At 33.5% G+C, this 17,447-nt stretch overlaps 1 protein-coding gene across 4 annotated transcripts in view; it reads left to right on the forward strand.

The window, feature by feature from the left end:
- LOC150081675 (LIM domain-binding protein 3-like) overlaps positions 1-17,447 on the forward strand; it is a 273,752-nt gene that overhangs the window by 81,690 nt on the left and 174,615 nt on the right. For all 4 annotated transcript variants that reach the window (XM_090378805.1, XM_090378806.1, XM_090378803.1 and 1 more), the window contains exons 3-5: positions 1,823-1,934; positions 6,522-6,694; positions 11,144-11,229. In XM_090378805.1, the coding sequence (XP_090234931.1) occupies positions 1,823-1,934; positions 6,522-6,694; positions 11,144-11,229 (371 nt within the window). The remainder of the gene's footprint in view (positions 1-1,822; positions 1,935-6,521; positions 6,695-11,143; positions 11,230-17,447) is intronic.

The following is a 17,447-nucleotide window of genomic DNA, read 5'->3' on the forward strand; positions in this document are numbered from 1 at the left end:
GATTGTAGAACTCAGAGCCCAAGAACTAAACCGGACCAGTGTGGAATAACTCTCCATCCCCCCAGAACAACGCAGACGTAATCATGCAAACCCTAATAGGGTAGGATCTATTGCAGGCACCGACCAGGCTAGCCAGGTGGGTAAAGTGCCTGCCTGGCAACCCAAAGGTCGCGGGTTCGAATCCCGCCTCAGGCTTGGATCAAAGTACTGCAAAAACCTTGGGAGGTGTATTATGGCCACAGAAACCGATGTGCCAGCAACTACCAAAAAAAAAAAAAAAAAAAAAAAAAAGGCACCATCCAAAGTGTGGGATGATGGCACTCCTCGGAGTTACAGGCACAATGCCATTGGCAATTCACAGGGGCACCTGTCCCTGTGACTTTTAAACCCACACCCTTTCCTATACTTCGCCTAAACTAGGGTGGATTTATTCTCCCCTGTCAACCCACCAAAATTCATTCCCCCTCTAATCCTCTCTTCTTCTATGCCCCTCTCTCTCTTTTTTTTTTTTTAATCTGTTACCTTAATTACTTTATTTTTATTTTTTTTTAATTTATTTATATATATATATATATATATATTTATTTATTTTTTTTTTTTTTTTGTCTCCGTCAGGAAGCTCAGACAACCCTGGCGGAGGCCAGCCAGAGTATAATGGGCAGCCTGGCTCACCTCCCAGTGGTGGTGGCAGGCAACGTGGGGTTCCCTTAGGGGCCCTCTGCAGCTAAGCAGCCAGAGACAGAACAACAGAAGATAGCACTACTCTGTCACAAACCAGACACCACACTTTTTCTGGCTTTTACAGAGATTCTGTAAACTCTTCACAAAGTACCGTGGTGCAGATGTGGGAAACCACCAGTGGTGCCTTCCACAAAACACTATGCCACTATGTACAAAGCATTGGTTAGACCACATCTTTGAGTGCTGCATACAGGCCTGTATGCATCTTTGAGTGCTGCATACAGGCCTGGAGGCTATTTTAGGATGGATGTTAGATCTGATGGAACAGGAGGTACAGAGAAGGGCAACAAGATTGGTGAAGGGAACAAAAGTGTGTTCTTACAGAGAAAGGCTTCATTCCTGGTAATTGCAGCATCTGTGGAGACTAAACACCTATGAGAGAGGTGTTTAAGGCTTTGAATGGATTGAGTAAGCTCAATGCTTAAGTAAATTTTTTTATTTAAATTGAGGAAGGATGGTTAATATTAATTAATTTCAATAATTTCAAGGAACTACTAGATGAGCTATCAGAAGGGATAGAGAGGTGATATGGAAAGGGTGTTTTTTTTTTTTTTTTGTGCCGATGCTTTATTAAGCTTGCATAATTTGCTATTATTAATACTAAATGGATTGAGTAAATTAAGTGTGGATGTCATCCTAACTATTACTTGGTGATACACATAAAAGTAAAGCAATTGAAAAAGGATGGTTGTAAGTTGTATCGATTAAAATTTTCTTTCAGCCGGAGAGTAATTGTTGGAACAAACTGCCATCTGGAATTGTTGAGGTCGGTAGATTGAATAACTTTAAAGAACAATTAGAGAAATTGTTAGAGGGATGGACAGGTGAGGTGGATATTTTTTTATTTTTGTTGATGCTGTATAAACTTTCTTTCATGCATCATTTGCCACTAATACTGTGTTTTATGTTTTAAATTGTTTCAATTCTCATTGTAGTGGACTTTAATTGCACTGATATTATTTTTTTTTTTTACATATTGATTAAAATTTTTTTTTGCAGTAAAAGATACTTAGAATTAATTTGTTACAAATATTTCTGCTTTGGTATTGTTTTAATAATTTTGGGTCCTGCTTTATTGTAGAGGAGGTATGCGTATCTGGAAGCCTTCTGTAACTCCTGTAGGGGATTTACCAATAGTTCCTCAAAATCAGCCTACAGTTGTAACAAAAACATCTCTTGCTGCTAACAAACAGGTAGGTTTTAATATTATTCTAGTATTAAACATATTACTGTCTTCTTACTAATTTGACTAGCATTTGAGCTTGGTTACAGTTTCTACCAATATTGGTGCTACTGTTGCCCATCGTTGTTTAGAGTCAATTGGTCACTGAATTGTTCTATTTGATAATGCATACCTGCCAATGATATAGTTAGACACAAAGTTCTCTGAGCATTGCAGACAGACAGGGAAAAGAACATCCATGGTGTCCTATTCATGATTTTTTGTACATTTGCTTGTAGAGATAAGGATGTTATTAACCCACTGTATAAGGCAACTGTAAGACTGCACTTGGAATTCTGTGTTCAAGTATGGAAACCATACCTAAAGAAGACATTGAGCTTTTTTAATGGGTCCAAAGATTGGCAAACTGGCTGGTGAGATTAGCAAAGGGAAATCCATATGAGGAAAGACTGAATATGTGAGTTGCAATTTGGAAACCTTAAGGTAGACCTGTTTGAGGTTCTGAGGGGGAGAAAGTAAAATGAATGAGAGTGAAATTTTCACTGTTATAAATGAATTAAGTGCCATAAATTGAAATTAAGAGGGAAGTTTTCTTTTAGCTAGCAAGTTGTTGACTGGAATAAGTTGCCTCCATGGTTTGTTGAGGCTGACAGCTTGGGGAGATACAATGGTCTTTGGACTCCCTCCTCACCTGTGCGAGGAGGGAGTCAAATATGTGGTTTGTTTTATTTTATTTTATTATTATTTATTTTTATTTTTTGGATAGTGCAGCAAAAGCCTTGAGGCTTCCTTGCACTACATGGCTAATATTAAATCATAGAAATCAAAAATTGGACGATTTCTCAAGAGATACAGTTTAAGTAGGAATTCTGCAGATCTATTTTCTGACACTAACCAAATGGTGTCCCCAGGCTCTACTTCTAAATTAAGCTGCACACTGGCTGAAAAATGCAATTCCTTTATGGACACAGATAAATCGAGGCAAAATTGTTTTAGTTCCACAAGACATTGTAACATATTAACAGTGGAATTCCATCTGGTTTTGCAGTCTAGTATTGGTTTCCTACACTTTTCTCTTTTAATGTGTATAAGGATAGAAGGGGTTCGCAGCTTTTTTACCACTGCTTGTGCTTTAGCCAAGGGAAGTTTCTATTCATCATGTTTCAGAACATCTTTAACAGCTAACTGCGGAGAACGTGCAGCACAACAAACAGATACCATAATACCCTGACCTACTTTCTTTACATGACATTTGTATCACTAGAGTCTATAGTCTCAGATTCTTCGATATCTTCAGTATCATTATCTTCCATATAGAGTTTTCTAGAATGTTCCTGAGCAAGTAATTTGAATGACATTATCATATTAGCCCTGTTGTCTGGTGTTAAAGAATACACTTGTTCTACTTTAATTTCAAATTCTTTCACGACACTTGAAACTATTTTGCATAAATTACATTTATTCCCAAAATTGACCTCTCAAACTGAGTTGCAGTATCTATTTTCAAAGAAATTAATCTGCCCTTCAAAACAGCAAAGTTCTTTACACAAATGATTAGCTCGTCTACTTATCTCATCTTGAATATTTTGATTTATCTGAAGTTTACTACCAAATCCCATAACAATTGGATCCAGTAATTTTCAGAATCCCGAGTCTTCAAGCAGAGAAAATGGTTTACCATTTACAGTCACTAATTCCACGTATGCATCTTTAACTATTTCTGCAGATATTTCAACTGATATGGTTTTTCTAACACTGGATGTAACAAATTTCGTAATAGTAGGTAGCTGTGGAGACTATTTTTCCTTTCTTTTTTAAAACATCCTCATAATCGGCGACATGCTTTCTTTTTAAATGTCTCAGTAAGTTTTCTGAATGTTTTCCCTTCAAGTCCATTTTATAAACAGTGCATTTACTCTTGTCCGTGTCACTATTATAATGAATTTTTCGTGGACGGGATGCTCTTTTTGTTGCAATTCATTGTTATCTGAGAGAGAGAAAACAGAAATAAATATTTATTTTTAAACTGTTACAAAAATAATTTAAGAGATATATGCTAACAAGTTGTAACAACTCAATGAAAGTGAACTATGCCAAATGTTCCAATCAAAAACTACAAAATACCATTATTAAATTACTTAGAATATCATTTATTTCTTAAATATTACGCAGCACTTAACAGTAAATAAGAGTGAATAATTTTTGATTAGCAGTGGGACTACATTATTGATCTTTTTTTTTTCTGAGCGTATCTGCCACAAAAAGTGATAAATACAGATTCTTCACACCTATTTTTCTCTGAAACTAAAAATTGAATAATAATATTAAATAAAAAAATTGAATATTAAAAAATTCAATAATAATAAATTGAATAATCAACTTAAAAAAAATTGAATAATGCACAAGTTTGCAAATGCAGCATATTAGTATGCAGCAATTCTAAAAAAAAGCTAAAGACTACATTTTAGTTATCTCATTGTGAATACCAACGAGTTGCCATGATATTGCACTACTTCAAATAAGTAACACTTCTCTAGTAGAGAAGACTACTGTTACTTATTCTCAGTGGGCACCACCACCCAGACAGCACCATTTCAAGGCCTGTTTATATATGTGTGGGATAATAACTCTACTATCCCCTTTCCCTATTAGACTTAGAAATGCAAAATAGTAGAGAGAAAGTAATAGTAGGAATGGAAGAGGAAAAGAAACGGTGTAGAAGAATGAAAGGGACAGTAACTCCTTCAACACACACCACTTAAACTATGCATACTATGGCCAGTGTAGCTTTTGTGCCACTAAACACACACACACACACACACACACACACACACACACACACACACACACACACACACACACACAACTCAAACTCCTCGAATAGGCAATGCTTCCCCAGTAGAGAAGACAGTTGTTACTTATTCTTGGAAACTCCAGGCAGCATCAGGCTCCCCTGGTGACCATTTTAGGGCTATTTGGCCCTCCTTCGGTAGGTAGGTACCCTGGTGATGCAATGATGAAAAAACACCTATGAAGCATAACTCCACAATATGAGAGATGCCTGATGGTGTATAAAGTGAATTAGGGTTTAAGCCTCAGGCTGCGAAAGAATTTGACAGGTTTGTGCAAAAGCGGCACATCAGAGTACGCAGAAAACTCTAAAAATATAGTTAAAAACGACATCGTTTTAATTATATTTCGTATTGAGGAAATGAGAAATTGAATATTAAATAAAATATTAAAAATAATAATAAATAAAAATACTGCAGAGAAGTTTTCCATTTATGCAGGTAGTTATTAGAACTATATTAATATTAAGCATGCCTAGATATACTGAAGATTCTCTGTAATTCGGTGTGTGAATTTCTCATCGTTATGATTCAAAATATCCGAAATTAAATAAAAATTCATCTGACACAAATGAGAATTTCCAAGAGTTATTATAATTTGATTAATAAGTAAAGGTTACAATAAAATAATACATATACACTTACCGAAGACACTTCTTTTGGGAATCCTTCCTCCAAAATGTCCACACGTAACCTAATATCGCAGCTGAAGTGCACTATGCTAGAGAGGAAACAGGAACACTGAACCCTTAGAACAAAACCTCAGAAACTAAACATGCTAATCTTTTCAATGAAAGACACTAATGAGTTATTCTCAGTACTATGCCTTATCACTGATTTGATCGGTATTCTGCTGTATCGAGACCATCCCTTCCCATGGGGAAGGGATGGTCTCGATACAGTCACGAAGGGACCCTGTTCCTTCGTGACTGATTTCTTGGTCAAAGCAAAAAAAAAAAAACTTTCCCTACCTCTGAGATGGGCTGCTAATCTGATGCAATGCTTTTCACGTCTTCTTAGTAACCATTCTAGAAGCCTAACAATGGAAAAAGAAAGAGGAAGGAGCATGTTTCCTACTCACTGGATTTCCCCACGAAAATTTTCCAAATTTTCATTGACACGTAGGCCATAGTCTGTTTGAACCCAAAAACCGAACCACATTTTCCAAAAAATGTTGGTTTGGTTTCCGATTCAGAAAAAAAACTGTTCAGTGGTTTCAGTTTGGTTCAGAAAAATGGGTGCAGTTCGGTTCGCAGTTTGGTTTGGTTTGCAGTGCTGGTTTAAACATGTAACCCCACTTTAATTAATAATTATCTATTCTCCATTTAATAAATCCTTAATGTAATGTAAGTAGTTTATATATTTTTTTAATATAATGCTCAGATACATCTTTGTTAATAATAATAAAGTTAGCTTTGTTAATCAACCACACCAAAATTTTAAATTTAGTTGATATCCACTAGTTAGTGTTTACATTGTAAAAAAAATATAAACAATGCAAATAATATAATTAATGTTTATTTCCACCACAAACTTCAAATAAAGTAAAATTTAAAAATAAAGAAATATAAAAATTATTTCTGATTGCACAATATTAATTGGCATTTACGCTACTCTAAGGATAATGTTATGTGTGTATTTGCAATACTGTTCATTGTCAACAGAGTTAATCAATAAAATAAATATGCTTATGGTGGCTTACTTCACTAATTTAATTAAATGAGATTTAATTTTTTGTATAATTACAGGAAGTTCAACATATAGGTAGCAAACACAATGTTAGTGCCAAACCATTTGCCCCAGGGTCAGTGAAAGCTGTTGTTCATAATCAGTACAATTCTCCTGCAGGAATATATTCCATGGATAACATTGCAGAAACTCTCTCTGCACATACTGAAGTTCTAGCATCAGGTGCCAAAGGGTAAGGTGACCTTATGTACTGTCTTTAATGTGCTCATTCTGGGGTGGGACTTTTTCCTCTTGTGTCATAGTTGGAACTTGCAGATTTATTAATTCTAATACTGGACAAAGTTACCAGATACATTTGCTGTACTTTCGGTAGGATGGTGCACCTCTCCATTTTTCACTCTGTCTATGTATACTTGGATAGTGAATTTCCTGAATGATGAGGCCGTGGGAAGGGGGAATTCTTTTGAATTCCCCCTAAGGTCTCCAGACCCTTACCTGCCCTCAGACTTTGTTGCTTGGGGATACTTTAAAAATAAATTGTACACTCATAAATCACAAATATTGCAGAGATTTTATGAGAAGCATAAAAGGTGGAATGCTGCACTGCATGAATTTAGAAAAAAAATAATTTATTACTAGGGGGCTTTGACTCCTGCTTGCTCTGCTCGCCCACCCCCACACACACTTTTCTACGTAAAATTTAGAAGTATACGGAGTAAATCAAATCTTTTCTGTGTAAAAGACATATCTGCCAAAACACACTGGTCGATATCTAATCAGGAAGTGACCTATGTAATTATTTACCTGTGCATTTGTAGTACATGGCTTTCTCAAGGTTGAATAAATATCACGGTAACATTCCAGAACAATGTAAACCTTCCAACATATGGCGGCAAGCAAAATAGTGGGAAAGCAGTGATTGACAAGTTGAGTCCCATATTTTGACAAACGGACAGGAACAAAGCAGTGATTGGCAGATGCCACTGCTTTGCCCCCGCTGTTCTCCTAGGTTGATATGCCTAGGGTGTTTTTCCTCCACATTTACCGCTATTTTTAAATCAGGAACTCGTTTTCCCATTTTAAAACAGTGGGATGAAAAGCTAAGCCTCAATTGCACAAAACAATCAGAAAAGGGCCTTCACCTGTCAATTATCGCCGTCTCCGTCTTTCTCGCTTTCATCGAAGTACCTGCCAGTGTATACTATTCTGGACTTCAGCCAATATCACTAGCTAATTATTTACCTGCGTTTACATAGGTCACTTAGGAAAAGGCCCTTTGCTTCAGGTTCCATAATGCATGAGGAATATTTTTGCATCCAAAAGAGCAGGACTAAAATATTTAACTGAAATATTTAGACTATACAAATATTTAAAATACTGTACTTACAAATATACAATATTCATTAATATACAAAAAATATTACAATGGAACATCAAATGTTAGACAGTGAATCACGTGCACGAGGTTGAACGTTATGGAGCAGTTGTCAATAATTAATTGCATTGTAACACATAATTGCCACACCCACTTCTCCCATTGGCTCAAATAAATATCACTAGGAGGAAAACTTTTAATGTGTAGATAGAAATGGCAAAGCCACTCTTATACATAGTCCTAATAAAATAATTATATATATTATTGAAAAAAATAAAAGTGAGAGAGAGGAGAAGGGGGAATTACTGTACATTATGGCCAAAGTGTTATGTTCTTCAACAGTGGTTTTTTGGGTTATAGTCAAAGTAAACACTGCTCAAATATACTTTCAGAGAGCTGCTTTATGATGAAAACTAATGTAGGTGAAGGAGAAAGACTGAGATTGGTGTTACTTGATGCAATAAACTGACCTTTTTAAAGGCGAATATGTCCTGAGCTTTTGCTTAGACTATAACCCCTAAAATCTGCTGTTGAAGGCCATGCAACTTTTGCCATAATGCACAATAATTCCTACCCCCCCCCCCCCACATGTTCTCTCTTACTTTGTTTTATTATGAAATGGGAAGGATTTTTTTTTTTTTTTTTTTTTTTGGCTGATGCTGTATAAGCTTGCTTTCTTGCATCATGTGCCTCTACTAATGCTAATTAGGTCTATATTTCTAAGAGTGGCACTGCCATTAAATAAATTATTTATAAATTTACAGAATAGTGTTCTACCTTCTGTACTTGCATTGTGTTAATTTTGTATAGAAAACTGACCGTTAACTCCTATGATATGTTTAAACACTGAAGAATTTGTGGGTGATGTAAAGATCAGTAAAGTTATTAATGATCAGAGCCAAGCAGACCATCAGGATAGCTTAGACCCCTGGGATGGTCAGAAAAGTGGCAGTTTTATTCTATTGCAGCAAAATCCAAGCTCTTTCACTTGGTGAATACCAACCCCAAAATAATTTACTGACTCGGTGAAGTTTAATTAAAAACAGTATAGGGAGGAAGAGTCGAGCATCGAGCATGAAATTCTCCGCAGTGTAAACAGGTGGCGAGGAAGGTCTGTGGTGTCCTATTGATGATTCGTTGTACATTTGATTGTAGAGATAGTTAAGTCATAATCCCACTATATAAGGCAATTGTAAGGTCACACTTGGAATACTGTGTTCAACTAAGGAAACTGGACCTATAAAAAAAAAATATTTTGATATTTGAAAGAAGAGGTCCAAAGACATAACCACATCTGGTAAGATTTGGGAAAAAAAAATCATCCATATGGGAAAAGACTTCAAATATGTGGACTACAGAGCTTGGAAAAAAGTCTCCTTAGAGGAGAATTGATTGAGGTGTAGAAGGCGCTGAGAAGTTAAAGTAAAATGAGTGGTGGTGGTGGTGGTGGAATTTTCATTGTTATAAATGATCCCAGAACTAGGTGCCATAAATTGAAATTATGGGGGAATGTAATTTTCTTTTAGCCAAGCATTGTTAATTACAGGAATAAGTTACCTTTATGGGTGGTTGAGGTCGACAGCTTGGAAAAATTCAAAGGTCATCTGGATAGACCCATGTGGGGGTTGAGTCAAATAGGTAGTTTTTTCATTTTTAATTAAATTTATTTATTTTTTGACCAGTACACCAAAAGCCCAGATTTTCTTGAACCATATGAACTAATACTAAGATATTAAAATGCCTTCCATTAACTCATTTTTTTTGTGTTCTTAAAGAAACATAAAAGTATTTCTATAAATTTGGTTTTGAAGTAATTTTACATTTATTCCAGCACTAACTTAGTCACAACATGCATTTTACAACATTGTTAATGATTTAGCTAATAATAATAAAAAAAACAGCAAGGAACGAATTTATCTTGGAAATCTGTATTCAGAAATTAATTTGTAGAATTTTATTATTGTAATAAAATTGTACAATGTACATGAGGGGAACTTAAATTGAAAAGGGTAAATGCAGAATAGATGTGCAAAAATGCTTTTAGCTAGAGAGTAAGTGATTGATTGTTGGAATAGATATCCATCTGGTGTCATGGAGATGAGTAGTTTAAATAAATTTAAGAAAGAATTAGACAAATTAGAGAAGATGGATAGGCGAGATTTTTTTTAGCTTAGCTGAGGTGACAGCTTATGGGAATTCAGAGGTCAGCTGGATAAGTTCCTTTCATCTATATGAAGAGGGAAATACAAAGGTAGTTTAATGTTATTTATTTTATTTTTAGTTAATTTTTTCAGCTGGTTGTTCAAAAGCCTCGGACTTGTTTGCACAAAATGACAGATAAAAGGACAATAGTTCTAACTCCTTAATAGTTTCATGAATAAATTATTATAAAAAATTTGAAAAGCTGTTATTAACATAAGAGTTAAGGTTTAGGAAAACATTCTACTGTTTGATTCCTTGAGAATTGGAAGAAAGCCCTACAGTAAATAAATGGAATTTTGTTTATTCTTAGAATAAATGAATGCTTGATGTCATAAACATAGGAACAAATATAATAGATGTTAAGAGATCTCTCATCTGATTATATATAGTTAAAATAGAAAAATGTGATAAATCCTTAGGCAAATTAAACTTACTTTTGATTAATTGGAATAGGAGTGCTTAATTTTAGCATTCCCATTACAGTAAAGTGATTTTTCATGTCAAGCTGGTAAGGTATACTAAAGTTCCTATTGTTTTTAAAATTCTTTAATTGGTATTTACTCTGTTCACATTCTTCAATATTTTATTTGACTATGAATTAATCTGTTCATATTTTTCTTAGCACTCATAAAATTACTGTAAATGTAAACTATTTCATTACTTGTTGATTTAATTTTTTTTAACTGATGAGAAAATTTATTATATACATAAAATAATCTTTTTGGATTAGCATTAAATTCTGAATTGGAAAAAAGCTGATTAAAAATGTTTTATATAGAAGTAAAACATGGAAAAAAGTAGTAAGCACACCTGATATAGTCTTGGAAATAACTACTAAAAATAAAAACCTGGTGACATAAAGTATATGAAACACCATATGTGCATATTGATTGGATATATTCACACCACCAGGTTTTCACTATTTGTTTCAGAGGCCCACATCTGGTATATTTATCACTGTTTTCCCTTGTGTTTATGCGTAATCAACTTTAACCAGCTTCCTTACAATTCATAACTGTTACTCATGCAACAAGTTATCTGCTGCAGTGTTATTAGCTACAGTTGTTCAACTGTAATAAAATTATTGTAAATTTATTTCTGAAGGATTAACTTTATGAGAGGAGAGCAGCCGATTAACAAGGATTCTGCTGTGTATAGGATGGTACATGAAGAGGAAATCCCTGGAAAAGGTGAAGATAAAAGTTTTCATGGACATAATTCTGTCAACATCCAATCGCATGCTTTCCGTAGGCTACAACAAGCACTTGAAAATGGTGTGTACAGCTTTTGGAGTCAGAGGGAATCAAATTTCATGGAAATATTTAAGAATTTCATTGAATTAATATGCATTAAAATACTAAGTGCAATACAGTATACTAGTGTAACGCTTATCAAAATATTCTGATGATATTAATTTTATCAGTTGTTTTAGAAATTATAACTTTATACTAACTGGACTAATTCTTTTTTTTTTTTTTTTTTCTGATATCTTATTTTAGCCTTTTTTTTTTTAAATAACTATAATAATGATATGTTTCTATGAAAATGTTTATAGGCATTTCAGGAAGATTCTGAGGTATTTATTCTTTAGTCAGTTAAATTCTTCAAATTGTAATGAATTGAAGTGTAAAATTGTTAAGAATTTTAGCTGTCTAAGTGCTGTATATGACGAACTGTTCCTAGCATAGCATTTTATTAGATACAATGTTGCAATTTTTCATCAGTGCCTTCTAGTTTTTGTAATTTAATGTTGAAGTTTATCATGGACTGTAACAGTAGCCAGAATATGTTGTGGATTTCTAGTGTCCCTGTAAGGTATCAGATTTGAATTTTATGTCATTTGTATGGTATTATAATTGCCATGCTCTTTGGATTTGAAATGTGCTTCTTTTATGTATATTTCAAGTTTAAAAAGTATGCAGCTTTTGCTGTAGTAGCAGCTGGAGAAAGGGATTGAATTTCATGTAGTTCATCATGGTAAAGCACTGTGGTTTGCCCATAGTCAGCCAGATTTACTCAGATACTCTTTGTTATTTACCCTTGGATATTATTACTGAAACATTCTGCAGATTACTGCATACATTCAACATCTATGATGATAATAACCTCATTCTAAATTCAGCATTGTCATCAGTCCTTTCCTGATGCAACTCTTCTAATTGCAGCTCCCCAGTTTGTTTTTCTGCTCTTCTCTTTATGCATTATAATAAATAAAATGTTTGAATTGAATTTTCCAATCAAGAAAAGATTGATATCAACAATAAAACTTTTTGAAATGTTGGAATAACTTGATTAGAGCAGGTAAATTCCACTAATTGCAAATGTCAGATGCACCTCCTATCTCTGACGCTTATAGTTTCATCATAATTTATATCATCTACACTGAAGGCAGCAGTTTTAGCTGGTTTGGAATTAGAACCATATTTTCTTTTTAAAGCCATGTTAATACAGTCATTATATGGAATGAAATTTGCTTTAATTATGACAAAACTCTTAGTACACTACGGCAACAAAACACAAAATTTCATTGGATACAAAAATCGTTAAGATGGATCTAAGAACAAATTTGACCATTAATTCCGGAATGGCTACGATTATAGCAATAAGTCCAGTTGATTACATTGGTAGTATTTATAAGTTTATGTTAACAGATTTAGCCTACAGTTGCCAATACTTTTTTCACTTACAAAAAAAAAACAAACGTTGAGCTGGAATTCATGCTGTTAGAAATTATGCCATACACCTTGTAGCATGTATGACATATGGTGTTTTATGACATCACTTATGGTATTAAAGAAAAATGCAAAACTGCATGATTAAACTAAAATACAGTAAATGTAACACACACACTGAATGCAATCAATGTGAATTCAGAAAATAAAATTTATTAAAAAGAGATAATGCATGTTGATTTTTAGGGTATTGCTCCCCACATTTAGTATGTAAGAGTGCATCTTGGCAAAAACTTATATTGCATGATAATGCAATTATTATTTGCAATACATGTCTTGTATTGCAATACATGACATGTTGGCAAAGGTTTAGCCAAATTTTTTTTTAAAAATGCACTCTGAGGCATTATCTTAATTCATCCCATTTGTAAAAGGAAAAAACAAATTCAAACTGGATGAATTAAAGCAAGAGTCAAATCTGTAAACCTCAATTCTAGCCTTTTTTTTTTTATTTTTTTTTATTCCTGCCACTCATTTTTGTTAGTTATGCTGCACCATTATATAATTTTATGTTATAAAAGCCTTGCAGTCATACAAATGAATGAGTTTCACTTTATCTTATTGAGTATGCATTTGCTATACTAGCTGATATGTATCTGGTTTTAGGATAATTGTATAGGAAATGGTGCTGTGGCTCCAGGCATATGCAGAACTGTCTAAGCCAGTGTCAACCTAATAAATGTGCAATTCTTTCAGTGGAGTGGAGACTACTACATGAAATTGTAGTCTTCAGTCCACAGCTACATAGTTTGTACTAGGTTGTGAAAGAAATAATGGACATCATTAACCATAATACAAATATAAGGACAGTGGCAGTACATGTGGGGATATCGCAATCTGTTGTATAGAACTTTACAGTAAATAATGATATGCAGTCCTGCCATATTCAGAGAGACTACTCTAATATCACATCTCACTACTAAGAGCCTACTATACATATTCTCTTACAGAAACATGCACTTGATTCTGTGTTCTTCAAGATCCTGTGGATATAGCCTGCTTCATGAAATGATTCCATGCCATCAACAACTAATACATGTGGGCAAGGGACAACCTGTACACCATGCATATCGGGTATCACAAACCATTTTCCTGTCATTGTTTGGATTGTCATTGCCTTGACTGAAATGGTAGGGGATGTGATAATTAGGCCATTTCATGCTCATTGCCACTGGATCATGGTGGCAATGAGCATTTGGACTTTCTCACTCATGTTTTAGATGTTATCTTGGGTATGTGCAGGTGTATATGGTTTGAGCATAATGGCACACCCATACACTTGAACTGATCAGCATGATGCTTCCTGAACAACCATACCCAAGATATTGGATGGATGCCTTTTGTCATAATGCCCTAGTGAATCAGGATCAGGAACTTTGGCAGTGTATTCAGAATGTCACTGATTCTGTTAGAAATTATGCCATACACTTTGTAGCATGTGTGACACATGGTGTTTGATATGGCTGCAAATTGCAGTCATATCAAACAATTTATTCTGAATAATAATTGCATTATCACACAGAACAATTTTGCTGAGATCTGCACCATCGTATTACACACTAAATGTGGAAAGTGGTATATTATATTATAAATTAACTGACATTTCATGGTTTGAATAAATCTTATTTTCAAAATTCATTAATTTTTATGCATGTAGTTTACATTATTTATGATATTGTGCTTCAGTAATGTAAGTTTTGCATTAATTTCTGATTCTGGAGGTGGCTATGAATTTTTTTAACATTGTTTTTCATAAAGGCATTACAGTATTTTTCAAAAAAATTCCCAAGATTTTCAAATTATTTTGTTATCAGTAGTCCACTATTAAATTTAACATGCAGTTCTTTATTTCCCTATGTACATAAGCATAATTTGTAATAATTAGGTAGGAGGGTTTTTTTTGACAGGGATACATTTACTTAGCAAGTGCCCAAGCAATTATTCAAATATAACAAATAATTAAATACGAATAAATGAATGTGTAATGAAATATAAAGCATAATGTTTCATTAAATATAGTTTCTTTAAGGTTAATTAAAGCTTATTTAAAGATTAAAGAGCAGTTATCAATTGATGATAACAGTGTTTGAAGTATAAGGTTTGAGCAAAAATTTCAGCAAATGATCTTGTCATTTTTTGTACTCATAATGGTAAGTTGCAAAGATTAGCCTAGGGCAACTTTTGAGTATGCACACAAGTTTTTTATTACATGCCAATCTACTGGAAAACTACTTCGAGTGAACACTAATTTTTTGTTTGCACTGAAAATGACAAAATTCAAACCATGTTCCCTCCTGCAATTTTTGACCAGCAAAAGCATCCCCACCATTCCTCACTCGGTTTATTCTCCTGATTCGTGACCTATGCAACCTTTGGCTACTCCCTAATTTAAAATAGGGCATGAGAGTAAAATTATTTGAGTAAATTAAAAAAATCAAATCAAATCAAAACAACAGACTGCCTATATCATTCATAAAATAAGACTTTCAAAAATGTTTTGCTTGGTACAAGCATCATAAAACAATTGTGTGGTTGCAGATGGAGATAATATTCAAGAATATAAATAATGTAAACATCTACCATTGAATAAAATTTATTTTTTGCAAATTTCATTGACCTTTTTGAACAAACCTTGTATTTAAACAATACATATTTTGATCACTTCTTAAATATTTGCATAAATATGCAAGGTATATTAAAAATGTAGTGGCAACACGGCCTGCTTTTAAATATCTTGTACACAATTTGTTAAACAATTCAATCATATGGCTATTGAATTGTTTAACAAATTGTGTACAAGATGTGTTCAATCACATAGTGTATACTGTTTATAAAAGAAGATAGGACAGTTTTATGAAAGCAGCATTTTTGTGAGTAGATATAAATGGGAAAGTTGGTTTCTGGATAACTGTAGATGCTCTCATCTGCCTTTACAAGGATTAGTGCTCTCATGAATCTACATTCACACATGAGGAGTTATTCAAGGAGGAGAGGGCCAGATGTTTATCAAACTCTAACAGGGGGTTAAATGGACTAACAGGACTAGACAAATATTTGGAATGAATGGATCAGTGAAATGGGAATGGAGGTTTTTTTTTTTGGCTGATGCTGTATAAGCTTTCTTTCTTGCATCATGTGCCTCTACTAATGCTAATGAATAAAGACTGAAGTGACATGGTTACAAAATATATAGGAACATTTGTGGGTTGCATGGAACATGCATTCATGATGCTTTTCCCTGTCTATTAATTCTTAGTAATAGGATATTATTCCTTAAGCAGTTGTTTCCTCTAGACATGAGTCTGTGTGACTTTGATCTGTTTCACAAGATAGCACTATTCAAAAGTCAGTTGTCTTTCCCTAATTTTAGAGAGTCCTTTAGAAATCACTAGTTATCAATGGGAACTGAACCAATCTCTCTCTCTCTCTCTCTCTCTCTCTCTCTCTCTCTCTCTCTCTCTCTCTCTCTAGATAACTGAAAAGTGGCAAAACTGCAATACTGTCACAGAGGACAAAGTATCGAGCATGGAAAGGCAGTAGATTAGACTTAATGCTAGCAGTGGAGAGAAACATATCTAAATCACATTATCTAGAAGTCATTTTTCAAGAATAAGTTCCAGAAAACTAGATGGAGGAAACGTATTAATTGTACTAATATATAAAAAAATGGAATAAAGTTGTTTGTAGAAGTTAGAGGAATTTCACCCTTACTGTAACAGGTAAAATCTAAGTAAGCATCTTGGGGTGGGATGATTGTTGAATGTAATCGTGAGGAAGAACAATTAAGTTTCAGGCTGAACATGGGATTTCAAGATCAAATATGCACACTAAGACAAATTCTAGAAATCATTTTTCAGGTTTTCTTATATTTCCAGTGACTTACTGGAAATATAAGAAAACCTGTATTTAGGATTTTTTGATCTTGAAGAGACATATGATAAAGTACATAGAAATCTGGTTTTTTTTTGGTTTTTTTTTTAATTTTAGAAAAAAATGTGGCATCAAAGATAACCTTTTTAGAAAATATAAGGTTGGTATAAAAATATGTAAAAATCATATATTTAATGAAATTAAATTTATATTAAAATATAAAAGTTTGCTATGTGATTAGTTTGTATATAGCAAATTTTCATTGAGGATTGAAGGAAGCACTAGAGAATTGTAAAATTAGAGAAGCAGCAGAGCTTGCACACTTTATCACCACTTTTTATAATTTTAATGGCCCATAAAAATGATAAAATTCCGCATTATATAAATCTCCCACACTAAATTTTGTTAATAACAAAATTACTAACAAAATTTAGTAAAGATAGAAGAAAAAATATGAAATTAAACAATAAAATAAGAAAAGCAGGATGTATAAGAGACCAGTTAAACAAATTCATTTTCAGCAAAATAAGAATTATTCAAAGTACAAAATATTCTGTATATAAATGCAGTGTTTAGTTTATTCTAACCTATAGAGCTGAGAGCTGTGATAGAAATAGGGGAGTTGATCAAAAATCGAAGTCTTGACAAGAGTTAAGAAAAATAATTGAAACATAGATTACACCACTCTGCACGGTTTTTGATGTTTGTAAATTAATGGCTGGTTTTAATTCAGTTTTTTATGCTGATTTCAGAAATGTTTTGTTTTTTCTATCACATACCATTTTTTTCACCACTCACTTAATTGA

This window comes from Mastigoproctus giganteus, chromosome 8 (assembly GCF_048544385.1).
Source record: "Mastigoproctus giganteus isolate SK-2022 chromosome 8, ASM4854438v1, whole genome shotgun sequence".
In the NCBI taxonomy this organism is placed as follows: domain Eukaryota; kingdom Metazoa; phylum Arthropoda; class Arachnida; order Uropygi; family Thelyphonidae; genus Mastigoproctus; species Mastigoproctus giganteus.